The sequence below is a fragment of the Equus caballus genome, chromosome 8 (genome assembly GCF_041296265.1).
Source record: "Equus caballus isolate H_3958 breed thoroughbred chromosome 8, TB-T2T, whole genome shotgun sequence".
NCBI classification, from domain to species: domain Eukaryota; kingdom Metazoa; phylum Chordata; class Mammalia; order Perissodactyla; family Equidae; genus Equus; species Equus caballus.
In genome coordinates, this window is record NC_091691.1 from 12,277,263 (window position 1) to 12,298,310 (window position 21,048).

The 21,048-nt window shown below is 53.0% G+C and overlaps 1 protein-coding gene and 1 pseudogene across 3 annotated transcripts; both read right to left on the reverse strand.

The window, feature by feature from the left end:
* Positions 1-6,024: 6,024 nt before the first annotated feature.
* LOC100065883 (Y-box-binding protein 1 pseudogene) lies at positions 6,025-7,074 on the reverse strand (annotated as a pseudogene).
* Positions 7,075-12,478: 5,404 nt separating this feature from the next.
* LOC100059652 (mitotic-spindle organizing protein 2B-like) lies at positions 12,479-20,337 on the reverse strand. Of its 3 annotated transcripts, XM_070219870.1 has the most exons (4): positions 19,958-20,337; positions 19,685-19,848; positions 19,342-19,490; positions 12,479-12,739 (listed from the first exon to the last, which is right to left on the reverse strand). In XM_070219870.1, the coding sequence occupies exons 1-4, from the start codon at positions 20,174-20,176 to the stop codon at positions 12,582-12,584; spliced, it is 690 nt and encodes a 229-aa protein (XP_070075971.1). In that variant the 5' UTR covers positions 20,177-20,337; the 3' UTR covers positions 12,479-12,581. The 3 variants fall into 3 exon arrangements, with proteins under 3 accessions (XP_070075971.1, XP_014597612.2, XP_070075970.1); XM_014742126.3 differs by lacking the exon at positions 19,958-20,337 and having other exon boundaries at positions 19,685-19,945; XM_070219869.1 differs by lacking the exon at positions 12,479-12,739 and having other exon boundaries at positions 16,047-19,490.
* Positions 20,338-21,048: the final 711 nt, after the last annotated feature.

The following is a 21,048-nucleotide window of genomic DNA, read 5'->3' on the forward strand; positions in this document are numbered from 1 at the left end:
CCACGTGCCCATTGGCCCAGCCGCGCTAGGCAGGGCAAGAAATCTACGTTTTGCATCTGTGTTTCTCTAATTTTTACTTTATCTTTATTAGTATTTTAATATATAATTTATACTCGTAAATTACTATATATAATTTATATTTATGTATTTCTATTGTCTACATTTAACTCCTTTTTGTTGCTGCCTTCTCTACAAAAATTCCAGCTCATTCAGGTTGTGCTTAGAAGAGCCAGGAGAAGGGGCTCTTTCTTTCTGCAGGGTGAACACACTCTCCCATGGACCAGCAGCAGGAATGGGGGAGATTGGAGCGGTAAAAAGGGGCACCAGTCACCATTCGAGGAGCCTTGGAAGTTCTGGGTCCTCTCACCAAGGTGTGGGGGTGGGAAATTCTCCGGCCTCCTGCCATGACCGCTTGTGGGGTCTCCCGCCCCCACACTCCCCATGCTGCCATGTGCTCCCCCTAGGCGCCTGTCAACCCTCATCTGCTGCTGTCCTGCTCCCGCCCACCCAGGAGAGCCAAGCTCCTTGGTCCGGCCATGGTCGCGCCAGCCCAGCCCAGAGCCGCCTGCGTCGCCCTCTCGACCGCAGACCACGCCCGGGTGAATCCCACAACTCGCCAGAGCCCCCCCTGCCCGTTCCACCTTTCCCTCCTTGTTGCCTGGAAACCTCGCGATCCTTTCTTCAAGACCCGCTCACAGGTCCTAAGGCTTCTGGAAGGCGGAGGTACCCCTGTCTCCTTCCTCGAGTCTCCCCGCCACTTCCTCCCGGGGACCCATAACGTGGTCAGTCACACGTGCTCTTGTAGGAGTCGGTGACCCGTCTGCCCCTGACAGCCCCCGACCTCCCCTCTCCGCCCCCCCTCCCCCACCGCGTAAAGCTTCCTCCCAGCCCAGGACACTGACCTCAGGCCAGTGAGAGGGCGCGGACCGCCCCCTCACGGGTGTTTGCAGAGCTGACGTCCGCCAAGGCCTTTCCCAGGCCCAGGCCCTGTCCTCGCCACGCCCGTGCCGCTCGCGGTGAGACTGCCTGTCAAGGACGGACAGTGGGGCTCCGGTGCGAGAGCTCCGGCAGCGCGGCCTCCACCCGTCAGGGGCTCCCTACTGCCCCGCGGCCGCCCCTCCGCAGTTGTTCAGCCGCCGCCAGCCTCGCAGCTTTCCGCTGACGCGGCGCCAGATGTGCAGCCGCTGCGCTGCTGCAGCCGCCGCCGAGGGGCGCTTCCCGCCCAAAGTGAAGACCAATCAAAAGAGCGATTTCGCTGCTCAAGAAAATGGCCAATCGCGATTTGGCTCCTGGCCAGGGCCCGCCCCCCCAAATGGGTCAGAGCCAATGGCAATCACGCGGGCGGCGAGCCAATCAGGACCTCGCGGGACCTCGCAGTCAGGCGCGTGGAGTTGGACCAGGATGAGATGGGAGCTCCCAATGCAGCCCGGCGGGTAGCCGGCGGGGATCTGGGAGGAGGCGAGGCTTGGAGGCCAGGCCTGGGGTGAAGTCGGGGGCGGGGGTGTGTGGTACTGAAGGACCTTGTACCTGCTCGCGCAGTGCCAGGACCAGGCACCACCCAGGGTCGTGTCCCCAGCTTGTGGGTCAGGGGTGGGCACCAGGCACACTGCGCATGTGTGGTCGCCTTCTGCTCTCGCTCTTCCAGACTCTTCCTTCCCGATTCAGCACCAAGTGTTGCACTTGAGCTCTCTCCTGTGTGTCTCTGCTACACTGCAAGCTCACGAGGGCACTTAAGAAAATGGGCAGTATTTACAGGGTCTTGAAATAAGAATGATCGAAAATGGTATATGGGGAAAATCTTGCTTCCTCCGTTAGATAGGTTTTTTTCTGGTTGTTTATACTGTTAATTTTTTTTAAGCAAAACCAAGCAAACAAATAGATTTGCTTATATCCCCTTTTTCTTGCACCAAAGGTAGCACCCAGTGGACACTCTTTCACCTGTTTTTGATTGTACAAAACATCCAGCTCCCTCTGTGTCAGCCTACAAAGATCTGAGTTGTCGTTTGCGGCTGCACAGTGTTCCAGAGTGTGGCTGCAGGTTGTTCAGCCTGTTGTGTATCGCTGCAGACTGGAATGCTGTCCTGCTTTTACATATAAGGCTGCTTTTACATGTAAGTGAGTATCTGTGCATGTGCTAGTTCTTACTGGTGTAGATACATACGGGATGCCAGAAGTGGATGGCTGTGAGTTTGTAGATGTTGTCGGATTCCCTTCCATCAGCAATGTATGAGAATTCCTGTTTTCCCACAGCAGGGTAGGCTTCTGCCTTTAATTTGTTCATTTTTATATCCTCAGCTCATAGGTATCTACTGGGTAATTGTTGAATTAACGCGGTGATAGTTTACACGTAAATGAAACCCAACCAACACCCTCTCATACTGCACCTCTAAAACAAGCGGAGCCCAAGAGACAGGCTTATGTGGAGAGAGGGCACAAGGACCCTGGGACAGGGCTTTACAAGGTCCAGTTCAAGTTTCACTTGTTCCCAGTTAAGTGAGGCCGATGACTAGTCATCTCAGCCTCAGTTTTCCCTCCTGCCCACTGTGGTAGCTTCAAAAATTTATAAAATATTATAAGTACATAATAACTCACACTAACCGCTGCATTTTCCTTTTATAAAAGTTGGTTTTGAGGCTTCTGTTATTGGTCATTGCACAGCGTGAAATCAAGGTGCTCAAACCAATGTTATTTAGAGGTGAAGTATTCCAAATGTAAAGGAAATGTGTCTTCTATTACCTGACACGTTAAAGGAAGCTTCCACATTAGAAGAAATTTGTGCATTTCGTCATTTTTAGGAGCTGTTATTTTTAGCAAAGGCTTTGTCTTCAAAGAGAAAAATACCATGATTAATACTTTCAGAAGAGCTGTTCAGCCATTGGCTGTTGGTATAATAGTGTCTTCTCAAGTTGAATTGCCTAATTATGATGTTTTTTAGGAAGGTTGTCACTGAGCTAACATCTGTGCCAATCTTCCTCTATTTTGTATGTGGGACACTGCCACAGCATGGCTTGATGAGCAGTGTGTAGGTCTGCACCCAGTACCCGAACCTGCGAATCCTGAGCCACTGAAGCAGACTGCATGAACTTAACCACCATGCCACTGTACCGGCCCCCTAAATATGATTTTAAAGGCCAAGGTACTTAGTTGAATCAACTAAATTAAGAAACTTCAGGTGAGGGGGAGGTGGTGATGAATTGGTGTGAATTTAACCTAAGAGAACTTATACTGGTTTTCTCTGAGACCATATTGTTCATTCCAGGTACTTCCCCTTTGTGTTAGAAGGGTTTGTGTGTCAAGATGAATTTAATGGAAACCCCAGGTACAGAAATGTTGATTGAAATCCTACTTTATGCATCCCAGAGCCTCATCCCAAAGTTGAGAACCTTCTGGAGAATTTTCCCTGCCTCAAAGGATAATTTAGCTTCTGGCTCAGTGTTGCAGTTTGGTTGGAACCAGAAGTAGCCTATCATCTGTGACTTAGCCCCTTGTCTTTCATTTACTAAGGACAAGCCCAGAAGCAGAATTTCTAGGCTTCCAGACCATCACTCTTATGAGCTAGGAGATTACAGTGCTGGGTTGGGAAATCAGAAAGAACTTGAAGCAGTTTGAGATTTCTGAACTGTAATGTGATCCATAGTTATATGATAGGGAAATAATACCCATGCTTAAAATGATCTGGATCCTGATGTGGCCGTTTTAACTGCCTATCTCATTTTGATTCTCTCTCCTTGAGGGGGCTCCAGCAGTGGGTATAAGGAATCTGTCCATTTCCCTTATGTTGTTGAATTTATTGGCACAGGTTGCTCAGGATATTCCTGTACCCTTTCAATACCTTAGTATCAATAGTGACATCCTCTTTTTCGTTCCTGATATTGGTAATGTGTGTCTTTTCTTTCTCTGAATCAATTTTGCTAGAGGTTTATCAGTGTGATTTTCAGCTCAAAATGCCAAGTTTTGGTTTCATCTAGTTTTCTCTCTTGTTTTCTGTTTTCTGATTAGTTTATTTCTGCTCTTTATTATTTCCTTTTTTCCTGCATAATTAGGATATTTGCTCTTTTTCTGGTTTCTTAAGTTGAAAGCTTAGGTCACTGATTTTGAAAGGCTTTCTGTGTCTGTGTGCATGAGGGATACTGGTCTGTGTTTCTTTATCCTGTCCTTGGTTTTGGTACCAGGGTGATGCTGGCCTCATAGAGTGAGTTGGAAAGCGTTCCTTCTTCCTCTCTTTTCTGGAAGAGTTTTATAGGTGTTGATTTTGGACCTTTCTAGCTTTTTCTGATATGAGTGTTTTTTTTCAAAGATTGGCACTTGAGCTAACATCTGTTGCCAATCTTTTTTTTCTCTTCTTCTTCTTCTCCCCAAAGCCCCCCATTACGTAGTTGTATATTCTAATTGTAGGTTCTTCTGGTTGTGCTATGTGGGAGGCCGCCTCAGCATGGCTTAGATGAATGGTGCCATGTCTGTGTCCAGGATCCAAACCAGCAAAACCCTGAGCTGCAGAAACAGAGGGTGTGATCTTAACCACTTGGCCATGGGACCAGCCCCTGATATGAATGTTTTATTTATAAGTTTCCCTCTACACACTGTTTTAGCTGAGTCCCACAAATTTTGCTATGTCATGTGTTCCTTTTCATTCCAGTCAAAATACTTTCTAATCTCCCTTGTTATTAGTTTCCAAATATTTAGGGATTTTTCAGATATCGTTGTGTTACTGATTTCTAACTTAATTCCAACATTCAGAAGACATTTGTTTTATTGTTTGAATTTTTTTTACTAAGATCTTTATTGACAGGTGCTTGCAGTTTTTTGAAAATATCCAGTTGTAAGCTTTTATCACAAATTAAAAGTGAGGTTCTTAAAAACCTAACTCGACCAGATATTGTAAGTGCATATAAGTGAGACCATCTTGTTATGCTAAATGGCCCTCCACCCCTTCTGTGTGACTGCTCGCTGCTCTGCACGTACTCTAAAATAATTCACAAGCTCTCCTGATGTATGGCTTCTCTTTATGGATGTATTCCCCTAAGTCTTGGTACATTAAAACTTCATTCTATGAGTTTCTCTCTAGGAATGGGCTGACCACAGGCAGGAAACACACCTGCAAGATATTAATCATCACTGACAGGAGAAAAGGACAATGAAAGACCCTGGAGCCCATCATACCTGGAGACCAACATCCCTGGACCCCCTCCTCACTGCCCATTTTCCCTAGATAACTACCTCAAGGTTCTGTAATTTCCGAAGATGGTTTTTTTGAGACGTTAGTCTGCCATCTTCCTGCTTATGCTGGCTAATCAAGTTAAAACTTCCTTTCTTTATCCCTAACTCATTGTGATTAATTGGCTCAGATCACAGCAGCAGAGTGAGCCCATTGCTCAGTGTCAATATGAAATTAATTTAAAACCCTTTAAAGGTGTATTGAGAAAAACTAGGCTTTTAAAAACAAAACAAAACATGATTATCGTTACCAAAAAGAGACGTCTTTAGATAAAATACTGAAAGTGCCATGCTGCATAGATGATGCAGATGGTTCTAGTTATCTGGTCAGTGGGCAAAAAGCAAGCACTTCAGGTCTTCAGCTCTGATCTTTTGTTTTTCTCTTGTTCCTGGAATTTCATACTCATTCCTTCCTGTCGGCTGACTAAACCCGCTGGTGGTGGCGATGGAGAGCCTGCATCTCCCCAGCTGGTGGTGAAGATGGAGAGCCTGCATCTGCCTGGCTGGTGGTGAAGATGGAGAGCCTGCATCTGCCTGGCTGGTGGTGAAGATGGAGAGCCTGCATCTGCCTGGCTGGTGGTGAAGATGGAGAGCCTGCATGTGCCTGGCTGGTGGTGAAGATGGAGAGCCTGCATCTCCCCAGCTGGTGGTGGCGATGGAGAGCCTGCATCTGCCTGGCTGGTGGTGAAGATGGAGAGCCTGCATCTCCCCAGCTGGTGGTGGCGATGGAGAGCCTGCATCTGCCTGGCTGGTGGTGAAGATGGAGAGCCTGCATCTGCCTGGCTGGTGGTGAAGATGGAGAGCCTGCATCTATCTCCCTGGCTGGTGGTGGCGATGGAGAGCCTGCATCTCCTCAGCTGGTGGTGGCGATGGTGAGCCTGCATTTCCCCAGCCTGCCCGCTCAGCCTCGGGAGGGGAAGGACTCTCAGCTGGGGGAGCAGCTGCTTTTGTCCCTTTGCCATCTTGTTCTTTGGGATTTTCTTGGCGTCTGTGTTGGTCATTAAAGGTGCTCATGTTGAGGTGACTGCTTACATTAGGTCTCATCTCCTTGGTTTTCCTGACCTCCATGACCACCTTCTCTGGGCCGTCTTTGGCGAGGAGGGCTCCTGCGGAATTGTGGTCTATACCCCGATACAGCTTCTGTCTCACTGGTCTGCCTTGTTCTCCTGCACCCTGGTTGTCAGTCCCCTCCATCACTTCTCCCTACACAGGAGGGCTGGAACACTGTGCTTGTCACCCATAGCGTCTCTGCATGTAGTAAGGTGGGGACCAAGGCCCGCATGTGGTCAGGTTGGCACTGTGGGGCCTGGCCTTCAGGAGCATTCTCTGATCCCTCGTTTTTTCTCGCTCTCACTATTCTGGTAGTTCTGCTGGTGGGTGTGTGGAGGACCCCTGTGACGTGAACAGTGTCTATGATGGTCCCAGGCTGCTGCACATTTATTTGTTTATTTATTTGTTGTTTGAGGAAGATTGGCCCTGAGCTAACTGGCTGCCAATGCTCCTCTTTTCGCTGAGGAAGACTGGCCCTGAGCTAACATCCATGCCCATCTTCCTCTACTTTATATGTGGGACGCCTACCACAGCATGACTTGCCAAGTGGTGCCATGTCCACACCTGGGATCTGAACTGGTGAACCCCGGGCCACGGAAGCGGAACGTGCATACTTAACCACTGCGCCACCGGGCTGGTCCTGCGGCTGCACATTTACTGTCTTGCACTGCAGCTCCTCCAGGCCTGTCACCTCTGCTGCCTCTGCACCCCTTCTCCAACAGCATCAGACCGCACAGTCTCCCCATCTCCTGCGCTGCGAAGGTCCTCGCTGGGTTCTTCCTCTTTGTGGCCGTCTGTGTACACATACATCTTCTTTGGTGTCCCTCCTCTGGATGAAACCACATCCATTTCTTACACTCAACCATTTTACTGTTCCCAAAACGTTTGTTACGATTATTCTCATGTGCCTGCACCCTGCCCCTGGTGCTGGGCTAGGTGTTGGCAGCACTGGGGGCGGGGGCAGCTGAGGGTCTTGGTGTCGCCACTCAGGGTGTGGTGATGGTGACTGGGCCAGGTCACCACTCAAGGGTGCAGTGACGGAGACTGGAGCTGGAGGAGGTGCACGGCTCTCTGGAGTCTGCTCTTCCTCCCACTACTGGTCAAACTCTTGTTTGGATTATTTGGGATTTATTGAGGCTTGTCTCATGGTTGGTGGAGAATGTGGTCTCTGTTGGCAAATGTCCCCTGTGCTTATGAGAAGAATGTGTCCTCTGCTGTGTTGGAGGGGTGTTCTATAATGTCATTTAGGTCAGAGTGGCTGACAGTGCCGTCCAGGGCTTCTGTATCCTTACTCATTTCTGTCTGGTTTTTCAATCAATTATCAAGAGAGTTGAAATCTTTGACTGTGGATTGTCTATTTCTCCTTTCAGCTCTGTCGGTTTTTCTTTGTGTATTTTGAAGCTCTGTGGTAGAAGCCATGACTCAAATGATACATAACTATTAAGGATAGTTTTGCCTTCCTGGTGTGTTGGCTCCTTTATTATGAAATGACCCTCTTTCCCTGGGAAAATGCTTTGAAAGCAGCAGTGTTGGTCCTGGCCTGTGCTCTCCCCTACCTGGACACCACGCGAGTGTGCTGCTCTCTGCAGGTGAGGTGCTGTCTGGTGGGGCCTGCCCCCCAACCCTGACCAGAGGCCTGCTGGGGCATCAGAGAACGCCAGAACTGAGAGACCCTGAGTTCCTGCTAGTCCGCCCGCCCAGCTGCCTGTTTGAGCTCACCCTGGCGCTCTTGGAGAAGCATGAGATGAGCGGCGGAGTGGGAGGCCCCAGACTCACCACCTGGTCCTCGCGTGCTGGAGCAGTGTCATTGCTGCCCCTTCCAGGTACCCATACACCCTTCCCATCCCTGCTGCCCAGCCTCGTCCAGAGTGGAGTTTTTTCTAAACCTGCTGGGAGGACACCTGATGGGGCAGTCCGTCCATCCCAGCCTCGCCTCTACTAGACCAAGGCCAGTCTGCGTGCTTAGAACGTGCTGGTGTCAGCAGAAAACAAACACCATAGAAGAAAAACCACGCTGTTCCTATAGCCACTCTTATTTCCTTTGGTGTAGGCACAACATACTGTATTTTTCTCCATTCTTTACTTTTTGCCATATCTCTGGGCTTCCTGTAGTGAGCATAGAGTTAGGTCTTGCCTTTTTCTCCATCTGACAAGCTGCCTTTTATTGGGTAACTACATTGAACTAGTAAGGACGTTAATGTGACTATTGGTGTGGTTGGGTTTAAACCCACCAGCTTGCTCTTTGTTTTCTATTTATCCCATTTGTTTCTTCCGGTTTCCTTCTTTTCTTCTACCTTCTTTTGGGTTAATTATTTGTATGATTCCATTTTATCTCCTTTATTAGCTTCTTGGCTCTTCCCCTTCATTTTATTTTTTGTGTTTGCTTTGAGGATTACTGCCTACATCTTCGGTTTATGCCAGTCAACCTTCCCATGACACTGTACCATTTCACGATGGTCCCCTTCCGTGTCCCCTTCTTGGTCTCGGTGCTATTGTCATATTTTAATTCTTTTAAATTTTCCCTTAACATTCAATTATATTTTTAAAATATAGTAAAAATCTTTTATATTTGCCGCCATATTTAGTAATTGTTGTGATGTTCATTCCTTTATGTAGCTCCAATTCTCCATCTACTATTCTTTTGCTTCTGCCTGGAGGAATTCCTTTAACCTCTCTTGTAGTAGTGATCTGCTAATGATTAATTCTCTTAGCTTTTGAGTGTCTGAGAAAAATCTTTATTTTGCCTTATTTTTTACAGTTTGATTAAGGTAAAATTGACATAAAAATTAAGTACTCATTTAAAGTGTATAATTTGGGGCTGGCCCGGTTGCACAGTGGTTAAGTTCGCTCGCTCTGCATTGGCCGCCCTCGGTTTACAGGTTTGGATCCTGGGCGTACACCTGCACACACCCATCAAGTCACGCTGTGGCGTTGTCCCACATACAAAGGAGAGGAAGATTGGCACAGATGTTAGCTCGGGGACAATCTTCCTCACCAAAAAAGTAAAATAAAATAAAAAATAAAGTGTATAGTTTGACAAGGGTTAACGTTTGTTAACATATTGATAACCCATGAAGCCATCTCCTCTGTCAAGATAATGAACATGTCCATCACCCCCAAGTTCCCTCGTGCCCCTTTGTAAGCCCGCCCTCCTGCCCCTCCCTACCAATCTACTTTTCTATGTTTTCTAGAATTTGATGTGAATGGGATCACTGAGTTCAGTCTTTGCAGTTGTTTGGATTCTTTCACTCACTATATATATTTTGAGATTCATCCATGTTGTTGCGTGTGTTAACATGGTTCCTTTTTATTGCTGAGTGTCACCTTTTTTTGGTGACAAAATGCATGACACAAAATTTGCCATTTTAACCATTTTTAAGTATATAATTCAGTAGCATTAAGTACATTCACGTGTTATATAACCAGCTCCACTGTCTGTTTCCAGAACTTTTTGATCATCCTCAAATCTTGTCTTCTGTAGTACGTAATCTGCTGTTAATACCATCCGGTGCGTTTTTCTTTTCAGACATTATCTTTTTTTTTATCATTAGTAGCTTGACTTAGGTCTTCTTAATATCAAACACATCTCCCCTTATAATGCTAATTTTTCCTCTGCATTTCTGAGTATATGGATATACAATATTTTAATGTCCTTGTCTATTAATTCTATCATCTATGTCATTTCTGGGTCTGTTTTTATTGATTCCTTTTCTCTTCATAAGGTCATATTTTCTGGATTTTTTGTACATACCTGATAAGTCTAGATTGGATACCAGACATTATGAATTTTACATTCTTGGCTGCTAGATTTTCTTGGTGATCCTTTAACTATCTGTAGGCTTTTTTCTGGGGTGCTATTAATATACCTGGAGACAGTTGATCCTTTAAGGCTTGCTTTTCAGCTTTCTCAGGTGGGTCCAGAACAGCCTTGAGTGTAGGCCTCGTTCGGCCCCACTTCTGAGGAGCCCATTCAGTGTTTGTGAGGGAGGGGCTTTCCAGCATGGTGGCTGTGAGCTCAGGAGTCCCTCCCACACGTGTGCTGAGCAGGCCTCAGCTGTGGACTCCCTGGGGCTCCCCGCTGGTCTGCACAGAGCGCTTTCCCTGCAGCTCTCTCCCCTCCAGCATCGGCACCGTGGTTTCCTGCTGCCCCGGCCGCCCTGAGCCCCGAATCCTCTCTTCTCCACTCGGGGGCTCCCTGGGCTTGGGGTCTCCCTCCCTCTGCTGCAGCCTGGAAACTCCTCAGCAGGAAACTTCTGGGGTGGGAATGTGGCTGACTTTGTTTCTCATCTATGAGCAATCACTGTCTCTGCTGCCTGTTGGCCAGTGACCAAAAACTGTTATTTCAAATATTTTCTCTGATTTTGTAAGCCATTGCTTAAAACAGGGTGGTAAATCCATCCTTAGGTGACAGCAAAATTACTTGACTGTTTATTTTATATTAACTTTTAACATTACTTATTTTATTCTTTTTGTGAGGAAGATTGGCCCTGAGCTAACATTTGTTGCCAATCTTCCTCTTTTTGCTTGAGGAAGATTGTTGCTGAGCTAACATCGGTGCCTGTCTTCTTCTACTTTATGTAGGACACCACCACAGTGTGACACAACGAGTGGTGCATAGATGTGTGCCCAGCATCCAAACCTGCAAAATCCAGGCCGCTGAAGCAGAGCGTGTGAACTTAAACATTATGCTACTGGGCTGGCCCCAATATTACTTATTGATGGCTTGGAAGATGAGATTATAGTGGCTGTATTCCTATTCATAGCTCAAGTGTGTTTCTATCCTTGTTGCATGGGCAGGTGTTCAGATATGAACTGATCATTGGCAGGTCATGGGATGTGGTGTCTGAGAAAACCTTCAGACACCAAAATATTTTACAAACATTAATTTATGATATCAGGTCTTGGTTGCATGTCATAGAGTGACGACTGCCTTGAAGACTAGGGTCTCATGTTTATGTTCTGGTTCCCAGCGCGAGTGCATCTCTATCCACGTGGGGCAGGTGGGGGTCCAGATCGGCAATGCCTGCTGGGAACTGCACTGCCTTGAACATGGAATTCAACCTGATGGTCAGATGCCAAGTGATGAAACCATCGGCGGTGGGGATGACTCGTTCAACACGTTCTTCAGCGAGACTGGGGCTGGCAAGCACATTCCCAGAGCCGTGTTTGTGGACCACCGTGGTCGGTAGGTTCTTGGGCACTCCGGCAGCTGTCCTGGGAGGGTAGGAGAGCCTAGCTAAAGCCCCACATGAGCTCCTTTGAATCCCTCTGCAAAAAGGAGGGAGGTACAAGTGTATGCCCATAGCCACATTAGGGGAGAAACTGGAGGGTTAGTGCTTGAAGTGTCTGTGGAACTCAGGCTTCTAATTAGGAAAACCTATTGTAGGGTCGGCCAGCAGGAAAATGGGCTGGTGATAGATCCACTCGTGGCCACCTCTGCCCTGTTCAGCTGGTTGTGTAGACCCTGTCTGCAGGGTGCCCGGGCTCTGGTCCCTCCTTATGCTGTGCGCTCCCTCAGGCTGGTGCACGAGTCTTGACCTGCATCTTAGACACACTGCTGCCCTGCTGGAGTGGGCGGAGCGCCACCTACATCTGTAAGGAGCCACTGCTTACGTGACATGACCTGGGGTGAAATAGTCAATATTTCCAATCCAAGCTTTCAAAGCACAAAGATTTACTAAATTCTAGGAAAACTGAGTTAGGTTTTTCAATTGAATTTGCCATTTTTCAGGCTTCTCCATTAGTGGGACATGTGGACTAAAGTATAAAAGCTTAGAGCTGGAGTTTTAAAATCTGAGGTCCGTGCAAGTAGGGGGTGTCCACCAAATCCTAAAACTGTCAGTCAGATGTGTAAGGTCAGGACATTTTTGTGGGAAAAGGGTTTTCTTTGGATTTTCCACGGCATTTATGCCCCTCAGAAGGTTAGAAGCCATAGGTTATGACATAGTTCATCTTTGTCCTCACATCCACGGTCTCAGTAAAAGCATCGTACTTTTCACTTTAAGCAAAATGTGTTGATGTCTATTTATAAGAGACCTGGTAATATGGATATTTTCTCTCAGACCCAAACCTGAGGTCCTGGAGGGGGAAGCCACTGGTTTAAGTCACTTGGTTAGTGCAGCTGTAGCATAACCAGGACCAGCGACAAAACTGATTCTACATCTTTGTGCCTTACCATATTCAACAGGTGATAGAGAACGTCTTGAACAGACTCTCAGCTTTTCCGAAAGGTTTATTACCAGCTGGAGGAAACCACACAGAGACTCTGTGAGGGGGCTGGGGAGCCCACAGTAGGGCGGCAGGAGTCTCTGCCCATCTCAGGTGCTGCCCCTAGTGGGGCTCTTCCCCGGTGCGCCCCCCTTGGGCAGCCTGGTAGCACTGGGCTGGCGGGGCATCCTGTGGCTGGACCCTTCCCGGCTGCCGCGTTCTGCCAGTGCTGGGCCTCCACCGAGAGCACTGCTGCCTTTGTTTCTCCCTGAGCAGACGGAGAACACCACGGTCAGGAACCAGGGCAAGCTCCACAGTTGCAGCACACCTACTGTTTGTGTTCTCTGAGCGACGTTTACGTTGAGTGCGTTTCTGTCATGGTCCTTTCAGCCAGGGACCCTATGTCAGCCCTGAGTCCTGAGTCCTCCAAGAGGAGTCCTCGGCAGAGTGCAGGAGGCCCTCCTAGGACAGGGGCAATGTCAGGAGTGATGGGGAAAGTTCTAGTGGTCAATTTCGGGGAAGGGAAGCTCAGCCTGTTGACTCGTGCCCTGGAAAGCCTACCCAGCTGGCCGTGACTGCCAGTGGCCCTGCCCCCAGGCACTCTCCCCTCTAGACAGCCTGTGGCCTGCATCTGAACCTATCAGGAAACACAGCAGTCATCGAGCACAGAAGTCAGGCTCTTAGATTTGATCTGGAAAGCTCTTTCTTACATTTCGTGCCCTCCCTCAGTATTCTGCAAACATTCAGTGGTCAAGCTTCCTGTTCCCAGAGTCGTTCCTGGCTCCTGCCGAGGCTCGACCTCCAGAGCCTGCCCTGAGCACTAGGTCGTCACGCTCAGAGAGAGGTTCCACAGACGGAGCCCGTGGGTCCAGACCCTCCTTGATTTATCCCTTGCTGACTTTATTCTCTGTGAAGACAGCTGGGAAGATCTCCAGCCACGCCGGGACCAGAGCTGGATTAAAGGAGTAGCTGCCCTGGGCTCAGGGGGTTGACAGCATCAGCGAGACTGAGCGGACTCCATGAGGACAAACGTGCCCGGGAATAGGCTCGCCTGCTGGGTCCCAGTCCCTCCCCATTGGGCCTGCCCCAGCCAGGATTCTCCTCTGCTCCGGCCTGGCAGGGTCTGCCCTGCAGGCTCTGATCAGGGTACGGGTGCCCCGCGTGACCCCAGCCTCCATCCCGGTTCTCAGTCCAAGAGCCTGCAATGGGGTATTGTGAGTTCTTGGAGGAAAGACTCAAGGAAGGGTCTCAGGGGCCTGTTAGGTCACTTCAGTGTCACCGTTTGTCACCTTGAGCAAGCGGAGGCGTCTGCATTTGAGACTCTGCAGAACCTGGCGCCTCCAGAAGGAAATCAAATTCACTTTCATGCCAATACTGACAACTGAATTCTCCCCAGGATGCCCGCAGGGATAGGACAGACCTTCTTAAGAGAATTTCTGGAAAGTTCTTCCTCAGTGAGCAGGGGTCTTTACTGCCCGGTGGGTGGGGAGGGTTACAGTGGTGCCATGCTTGGAACTCTGAGGGTTTTGGTTTTCCCCGTGGGCTTCACACTCAAGTGCTCGCATACACTTGATGTGACAAAGGTGTGATAACAGGTTACCCAGGACCAAGGGGGAGCAGACAGGAGCGTGTGTCGTGGGTGAAGCTGGGCCAAGGTGACTCACAAAAGACAGAGAGAACCATCACCCCCATTTCCTTTGGTGCAAATGCCAATATTCTGGTCCCATTGCAAGGACCCCGTCGTCTCCTACAAGAGCGTGGGCCCCACCACTCTGCAGTGTCTCCCAACATGTTAGTGCCCTCCTGAGGCCACAGCCCCGCCCCAGGCCTGGCCAGGCAGAATTAGGGCTTCTGTGGCCTCTGGCCTAACCCTGGGTGCTGAGGTGCCCACGAACTCTCCACGAGGGGCCTTTCCTGAGGACTCGGGAGTACCGCCAGGCACAGCTGACCCCCACCCAGTGGCGGGTCCCAGGCGTGGGCCTGACTGTGAAGCCAACTTGTCTTCAGCCTGCCACACATGAGAGCTTCCTCACCCCTCAGTATAATGACGAGGCTGTTCTAGAAACTCAAGGATGAGAGGAAAGTAGAGATGAGCAAACAACGTTCATCTTTAAATCTGACAAGGCCCATCAACCCTGGACATGAGAAACCAATGTAACTTTGAGAAGGCACTGAGAATCCATCTAGCAACGAAAGCAGGCCATCACCCAGCTCTGTGCGGTTTTGGGGGCCCTTCAGGAATCACGTGTTCCTGGGATTAGCGGGGGCGGGGGGACCCACTCAGGCCTCTTCATTTCCTGCACGAGGATGGGAGGTGGAGAATGGTCTGCAGGGCCTGGCAATGCAAAGACCTGCTTTGTCAAGCCCAGCTCAGCCACACACTCCCAGGGGGACCCAGCAAGGGACATCTTGGAGCTGATCACACCTGCCCCAGCTCCCCCTGAAAGGGTTATTAGGGTCAGAGGGAATGGAGGGTGGGGCTGAGCCAAAGGTGACTGCAGGCTCGGGTGGGGAACAGTGGGGACATGCCTGGTTCCCGAGGGGCCCTCTTAGGGGTCAAAGACAGACGGTGATCACTGAATGTAAAAACCACTCCAGCTTATCGTCCTCAACGTCAGTGCTCCTCCCATCCCTAAGGCCAGCTTGAGACCACTCTGTGTTTTGTGATGCTCTAGTGAAGCAAAACCCTAAAATACACCAGCCTGTCAGCCATCCGTGACTCAGGGACCCTTGAAGCTGAGGAGCCGGCCAGAGCCGGTGGACCCACTCTGCCATTTCTCTTTGGCGTGGCCCCCGTCATCCCCACTCACCAGCCCCTGCAAGCTCTGCCAGCAGAGCTGCTTGACAAGGAGGGTTTATAAAAAGCCCAGCGGAGCTGCTGCTCCCATCCCTTCCCGCTGGTCCCCAAAGTGCTCTTTCTCCTTCTAGGTGGGAGCGCCCCCTCGTGGGGAAATGGGCCAGAGGGGCCGCAGAGGCAAATATTAGTGACTGACTGAGGGTGTACTGAATGCATGTTGTGTGAGAGGAAAAGGACAGGGGGCAGGGAGGATAAGGGAGAAAAGAGGAAAGGACAGAACACATGACTGTCCCGCTGCAGAAGCGCTCTGCAGCTGGGCAAGGGAGCACAGCGGCCACCCCAAGATCTTCAAGGCCAGGTGACAGGGTGGGGACCACGGCAAGTGGGTGGCCAGGGCGGTCCGTCATCTGCCTGCAGAGCCCACCGGAAGGTCTGCACCCACCACCCAGAACTGCTGCCCTCTCTGGCTGGGCACACAGTAGGGGCTTAATCAGTGCTTCCAGAACACATTACAGACATAATGACAGACCGACGTGCACCAAGGACATGCACACGTGCACTTTAACCCTGAACTGAGCCTCCACTTCTTGGGACGGTGTTCTCCTATGTAGACGTGCTCAGTGACCCCCTCCCTGCACGTACACACAGCCCTGATTTGGTGTTTTGGGGAGAAGTGTTATCGTGAATGTTCTGGAGCAACGCTGTCAATGGAAATGAGATGCAAGCCACATGTGTAATTTTAAATTTTCTGGTAGCCAAAGTAAAAAGAAACAGGAAATTAATTTAAATAATATGTTTTAATTAGCCTCAAATATCCAATATATTATCATTTCAACATGGGATCAGTATAAGAATTACCCGTAAGGTGTGACATCCCTTCTGTGAGCCCATCCCTCGGCATCCGGGCACGTGGTGGGCACCCACACACCCAGCGCGTCTCACTGCACCAGCCCCGTGGCCTGTGGCTCCCGCATCAGACAGCATAGCTCTGTGTGAGCTCACGGCTTCCGCGCCCAAGCTCATCTCACACGTCCTGGAGGGAGATCTTTTTAAAACATGTAGTTTCCCTAAACTTCAACAGGGAACACTCAACTGAACGTAATTTTTCCTCAGTGACCTCACATCTTCCCCAGGACAAGCATTCCCCCTCTGTGCTTTCAGGGTCTCCTGTTTCCCCCTTTTCTGCAGGAAAAGGCAGAAATGAGCAAGCTTGTCAGTGGCAGTCCCCACAGGCCACCTCGATGGCCGGGGGTCAGGAACCCAATCAGAGTCAAGCCCCTGAGTGGGGCTTTAGCCCTTGCCCTGGAGCAACTCCACACCCCAATTCTCTGGGAAACCTAAGGCCAGTGAGGGCCACAGCCCAAACCCCCTCATCCTCCTAGGCTGCCACAGTCCCCACAACTGGCTCACTCTGACAACTGTTATTTTCTCCACCCTAGATCCTGCCATTAATAAGGTGGCCGAAAGGTCTCTGTGCACAGATGCTGTGAACATGGAGTCTCAGAAATGTGTCTTGTCTGGTGGCCTCTACCTCTCGGCCACAGTGCATTGCTGGCATGGCCCCTCATCGGCCCCACTCCCCTCCACCTCCTCCCCATCAAACCCTTCCCCAGGCTGCCCTAACCCCCACCAGGCATCTCCCCAGGGCCTCCGTGTCCTGGTATCCTGGCTGCTGGCCGCCCAGCCCAGCAGGGCCCAAGGCCTGAGCACTTGAGGAGAAAACGACTCTGTGGAGGCCAGGGCTCCACTCCTGTCCCCATGCTCGGGGCTTCCTCCCCACCTCCCTCAGAGCCCCCTCTGACCCTCCCGACCCCTCTATGCCAGTGCTCCCAGTGCCATACCCATGGCCCACCTCCTGACCCTCCGCTCTCTCCCTCTTCCCACACCCCCAGCTCAGGCCAGGCTCCCACCAATGGGCTGCATCCACGCTCTGTATCTGCCTTCCCACCTGCCCTTCCCGCTCAGTGCCCTCCCACCACCCCACCTGCAGGGCTGCAGGGCTGCAGGGCAAGGAGACTGCAGCTGGCCCAGAGGGCCCCCACCCCCCTCGGCCTGCTTAACCCTTACTGCTCCAGCAAGGCCTGCTGCACTGGCCTCCTTCTGTCTCTATTACTGTCGTTTTGTCTAGCCATCTGCCTCTCTGGACCAAGAACATGTCCATCTTGCAGTCCCACTGTGCCCCCACCACTGAGAGCCAGCCTGGCACCCAGTCCTGAGAAGTGAGCCCCAACATCCCTCGAGGCAGGAGGGCTCTGTTCCCGGTTTCTCCCTCCCCCTGGAAACTCAGCCATCGATTCCTCAGCCCAGCCTCTAGTCCACACACCCCTCCCCTGACCTGTCCCTCGGCCCTTCCCCACTCCTCCCTGGCCCGAGCTCCAGGTGGCACCTGGAACTTGGAGGCTGGTGATGGGGGGAGGGGCGTGAAGGAGGGCAAAGCCAGAGCACCTGTGGGATCTCAGGCCCTCCCTCACACACCCCTGGAAACACCTGGAAGGTACCCCAGCTCAGGAACCAGGCAGAGAAGAGTCACAGTGCATCCTCCAGGCTGCCCACCCAGGTGGCTGACAGCATCTCAGAGGCCAAGGTGTTTCTCACGCCCAGGGCTTTGCTCTCCAGAGCACACCATGCTGTCCCTTTCCTGCCCCTCGGTCTGCTGTCCTCCTCTGGGGTGGGGGAACCTCTACAGAGCCAAGTCTTATGCAGTAGAGTTAGCCTCTGCGGGTGGGGGTGTTGGTCCCATTCTAGAAGGACTGTGGGTTGTCTCTAATAAAGTGAGCCATGAAATCCTGTCCTTGGTCTCTAAGCTGATGGCAGGGATGGCCCGCAGGGTCCTGCCCTTGCAGCTCGAAGCTGCTCTGGCTTTCTGCGGGGCTACGGCAGTTTCCATGGAAATGAGAGCACAACCCTCAGAGATAAACTAATAAATGCAACCTGTAAAAGGAGAGAATGGGCAGCAAGAGAACCGGAGGGACCCAGGGGCCCGGGAGAGAGAGGCGAGTGTGGGGCAGCGGGGCCGTGGAGCAGAACCGCAGAGGCCGCAGGTGGTGGGACCCAGGAAAAGGAGGGCCTTGCAGGGGGGCTACAGTTCTTGGCAGAGAGAGAGGAGGCCTCTGGAGGTCAGAGAGAGACACAGAGAGAGCAGACAGAGCGTGGGTCAGTGGGGAGGCCTGTACTCGAGTGCCCAGGGCCTCATGGGACAGGGGACGCAGGAACCCAAGGGCCCTGGCACTCCCAATCACATGGGCCCGGCCTGCCCTCCACCTGAACGTCAGCCCTTCTCGGGGTGTCTGTGAGAGCCCCGTGCTTCTGGCCAAGGAGCCAGCCCAGGAGGTCCGGCTGCATGTCAGAGGGTTTCTGACACCCTCTGGGAGCAGAAGGGACACAGGGAGGATGCAGGTGGAACTCCATGGTGACACCTGGTCACCAGCACCTGTTCACCATGCCCCAGTCTTCACTCTGGAGAATGATGAGGTCCCTCACACTTGAGCCCAGCGCTCTGCCACTCCGGCCTCTGCACCCGAGTGTCTAGGGCAGTCAGGGGCTGCCAGGCTGACTCCTGACCTGCATCTGAGAAGGGAAACTCAGCTGGCCAGACTCCTCAGCAAGGCCTGGGCCAAGCGGTGTCCAGGTGAGGGGGTAGGAGGAAGGCTTCTGCCTGCCCGGCTCTCTGAGCACTTCCCTGGAGTCTGTACAAACATGAGAACAGGAACGAAAGCAGTCTCGTTCCCATGTTTGTGGGATGAAGGCAGGAGCCCAGAGGTGAGAAGAGGCTGGGGCAGCAAAAGCTCCAGATGAGGCCTAGCCCACTGGGCCTCCCTGGGGCACCCGCTCTGCGGCCACCCGATCTGCAGGTGCTCTTTCAAGGGCGGCAGCCAAGCCGAACCTGGAGACCGGAGCCCCAGGGGCGAGCCCATGGCTGGCCCAGAGGGTCCTGGGAGAAGACCAGCAGAAAGGCCTGGCCACTGAGGGCCAAGCCGACGCTGGGCTGGGCGCTGCCGCCCCGCTATCCGCCCCATCCCCGCCACCTCGCCTCCGGGACCACAGGAGCAGGGAGCACCGGGCCCACCTCTGACCTCTCGTCTCAGGTGCGCTGGATGTGGGCAGTGACACGGCCGCGGGGGCCTGGGACTCGCTCGGCAGCCTCTGCCCGGCGCACGTGGACTTGAGCATCTGGAAGACGGCGAGGGGCACCACGTTCAGCTTCAGCAGGTCCAGCAGGATCCTGGAGAGACAGACGCGCTGCGCAAGGAGCCTCCTCGCCCGGGCCAGGCTGCTCGGCCAGAGCGGGCAGGCGTGGCCGCCTCCCTCAAGACCCCGACTCTACCCTGGGCCTCAAGGGGTCCGACAAGGGCGGTGGGGGGGAGAGCAGGAGGGTTGGGGGTCGCACAGCGCGCAGCCCGGCCCGCGCCCGCTAACTTGAACACATCGGGGTCCATGGCGCCGCCCGCCGCCTGCGCCACCTCGTACAGCTCCATCTCCTCGGCGCTCAGCACCTTCTTCCGCCGCAGTGCGAGCTTCTGCAGGGCCGCCTCCAGCCCCGGTGACGCCCCCGGCCCCGGTCCGGCGCCCGGAGCAGCCATCTGCGCGGCCGCGATGAAGTGCGCTCCCCGCCAGGCCCCTGTGCCCGTCCCCTGTCCCCAGCCCTAGCCCGGTCCCCTAGCCCCGCCACACGGGCGCGCACACAGCGACCTCTAGCGGCCCCTCCGACCATTCTTTTCCCAGCAGCCCGAACCCGGAGGGCAGGCCCGGCGCCGTCTCCCCTCGGTCCCTCGGTCCGCAGACGTGTACGCGCGCTAGGGGAAAACGTGGCCGACCGCTGAGACCCGCTCCTTGGCGATCACGGCTTCCCTGCTGGGCTGCCTCGGTCGTTGTCCCTGAGGTAGCAGCACCCAGCGCAGTGCCTGGCATCCAGTGGGCGCTCAATAAATGCCCGTGGGAGGAAGGGCAGTCAACACACTCTGTGTAATTGCTCTGCGGCGGTTCCCCACGAGAGGGCGCGCCTCGACGGCCCAAATCAGGAAGGCGCAGTCCTTTCTGCGGATACAGCGCGTGCGCCCGGGTCTAAGGGGCGCAACTGCCCCCACTGCGCACGCGTAGTCAGAGGAGGCATCCAGACACCCGGCCGGCCTTCGCTGTGCGCATGCGCCTTTTGAGGGCGTGGACCGCGGAGGCCGCGGCGCGTTTCCTGTCGGGCCACGGGGCGAGACGCCTGGCGCACTTTGTTGCCGAAGTTTCTGCGCCCAGAACTCGAACGGCGGACTCCACCCTTGAGGCAAGCGACGCTGCGGACCCCACAGGTGAGTGGCGGGACCGCCCCGCATCCTGGCGGCCTCTGGAACCTCCGCCGGCGCCGTCTCGGTCCCCCGCGCGCCCGGGCTGGAACGGCGGGGAGCCAGGCCGGCCGCGCCCTCCTGCCGCCTCCGCGCCCCGCGGCGGGGCTCGGTTACCGCGCGGCGAGCGGCCGGAGGGCGGGAGCTCCGAGGGAGAGCGGAGCCTCGGGTCAGCCGGCGGTGGGGGCCCGCCCGAGCCCTCCTCCCGTGTGGCTCGAGTTCTCCGAGCCTCAGTTTCCCCGTTTGTAGAAGGGGACCCCGAGGCTCCCCCACCGGACGCTGGTGAGCCCGAGCGGGAGCGCGCTCGGCCCTCGGAGCGGCCGGGGGGAGGCCTGGCGCGGTCCTGGCCTGTACATGTTCGCGTGTTTAAATGTGTGTGTAAATGTGATGGTTACAGTACAGGTCAGCCTCTGTGTAGGGCGGTGCTCAGAGGTGGGATCAGTAACAACG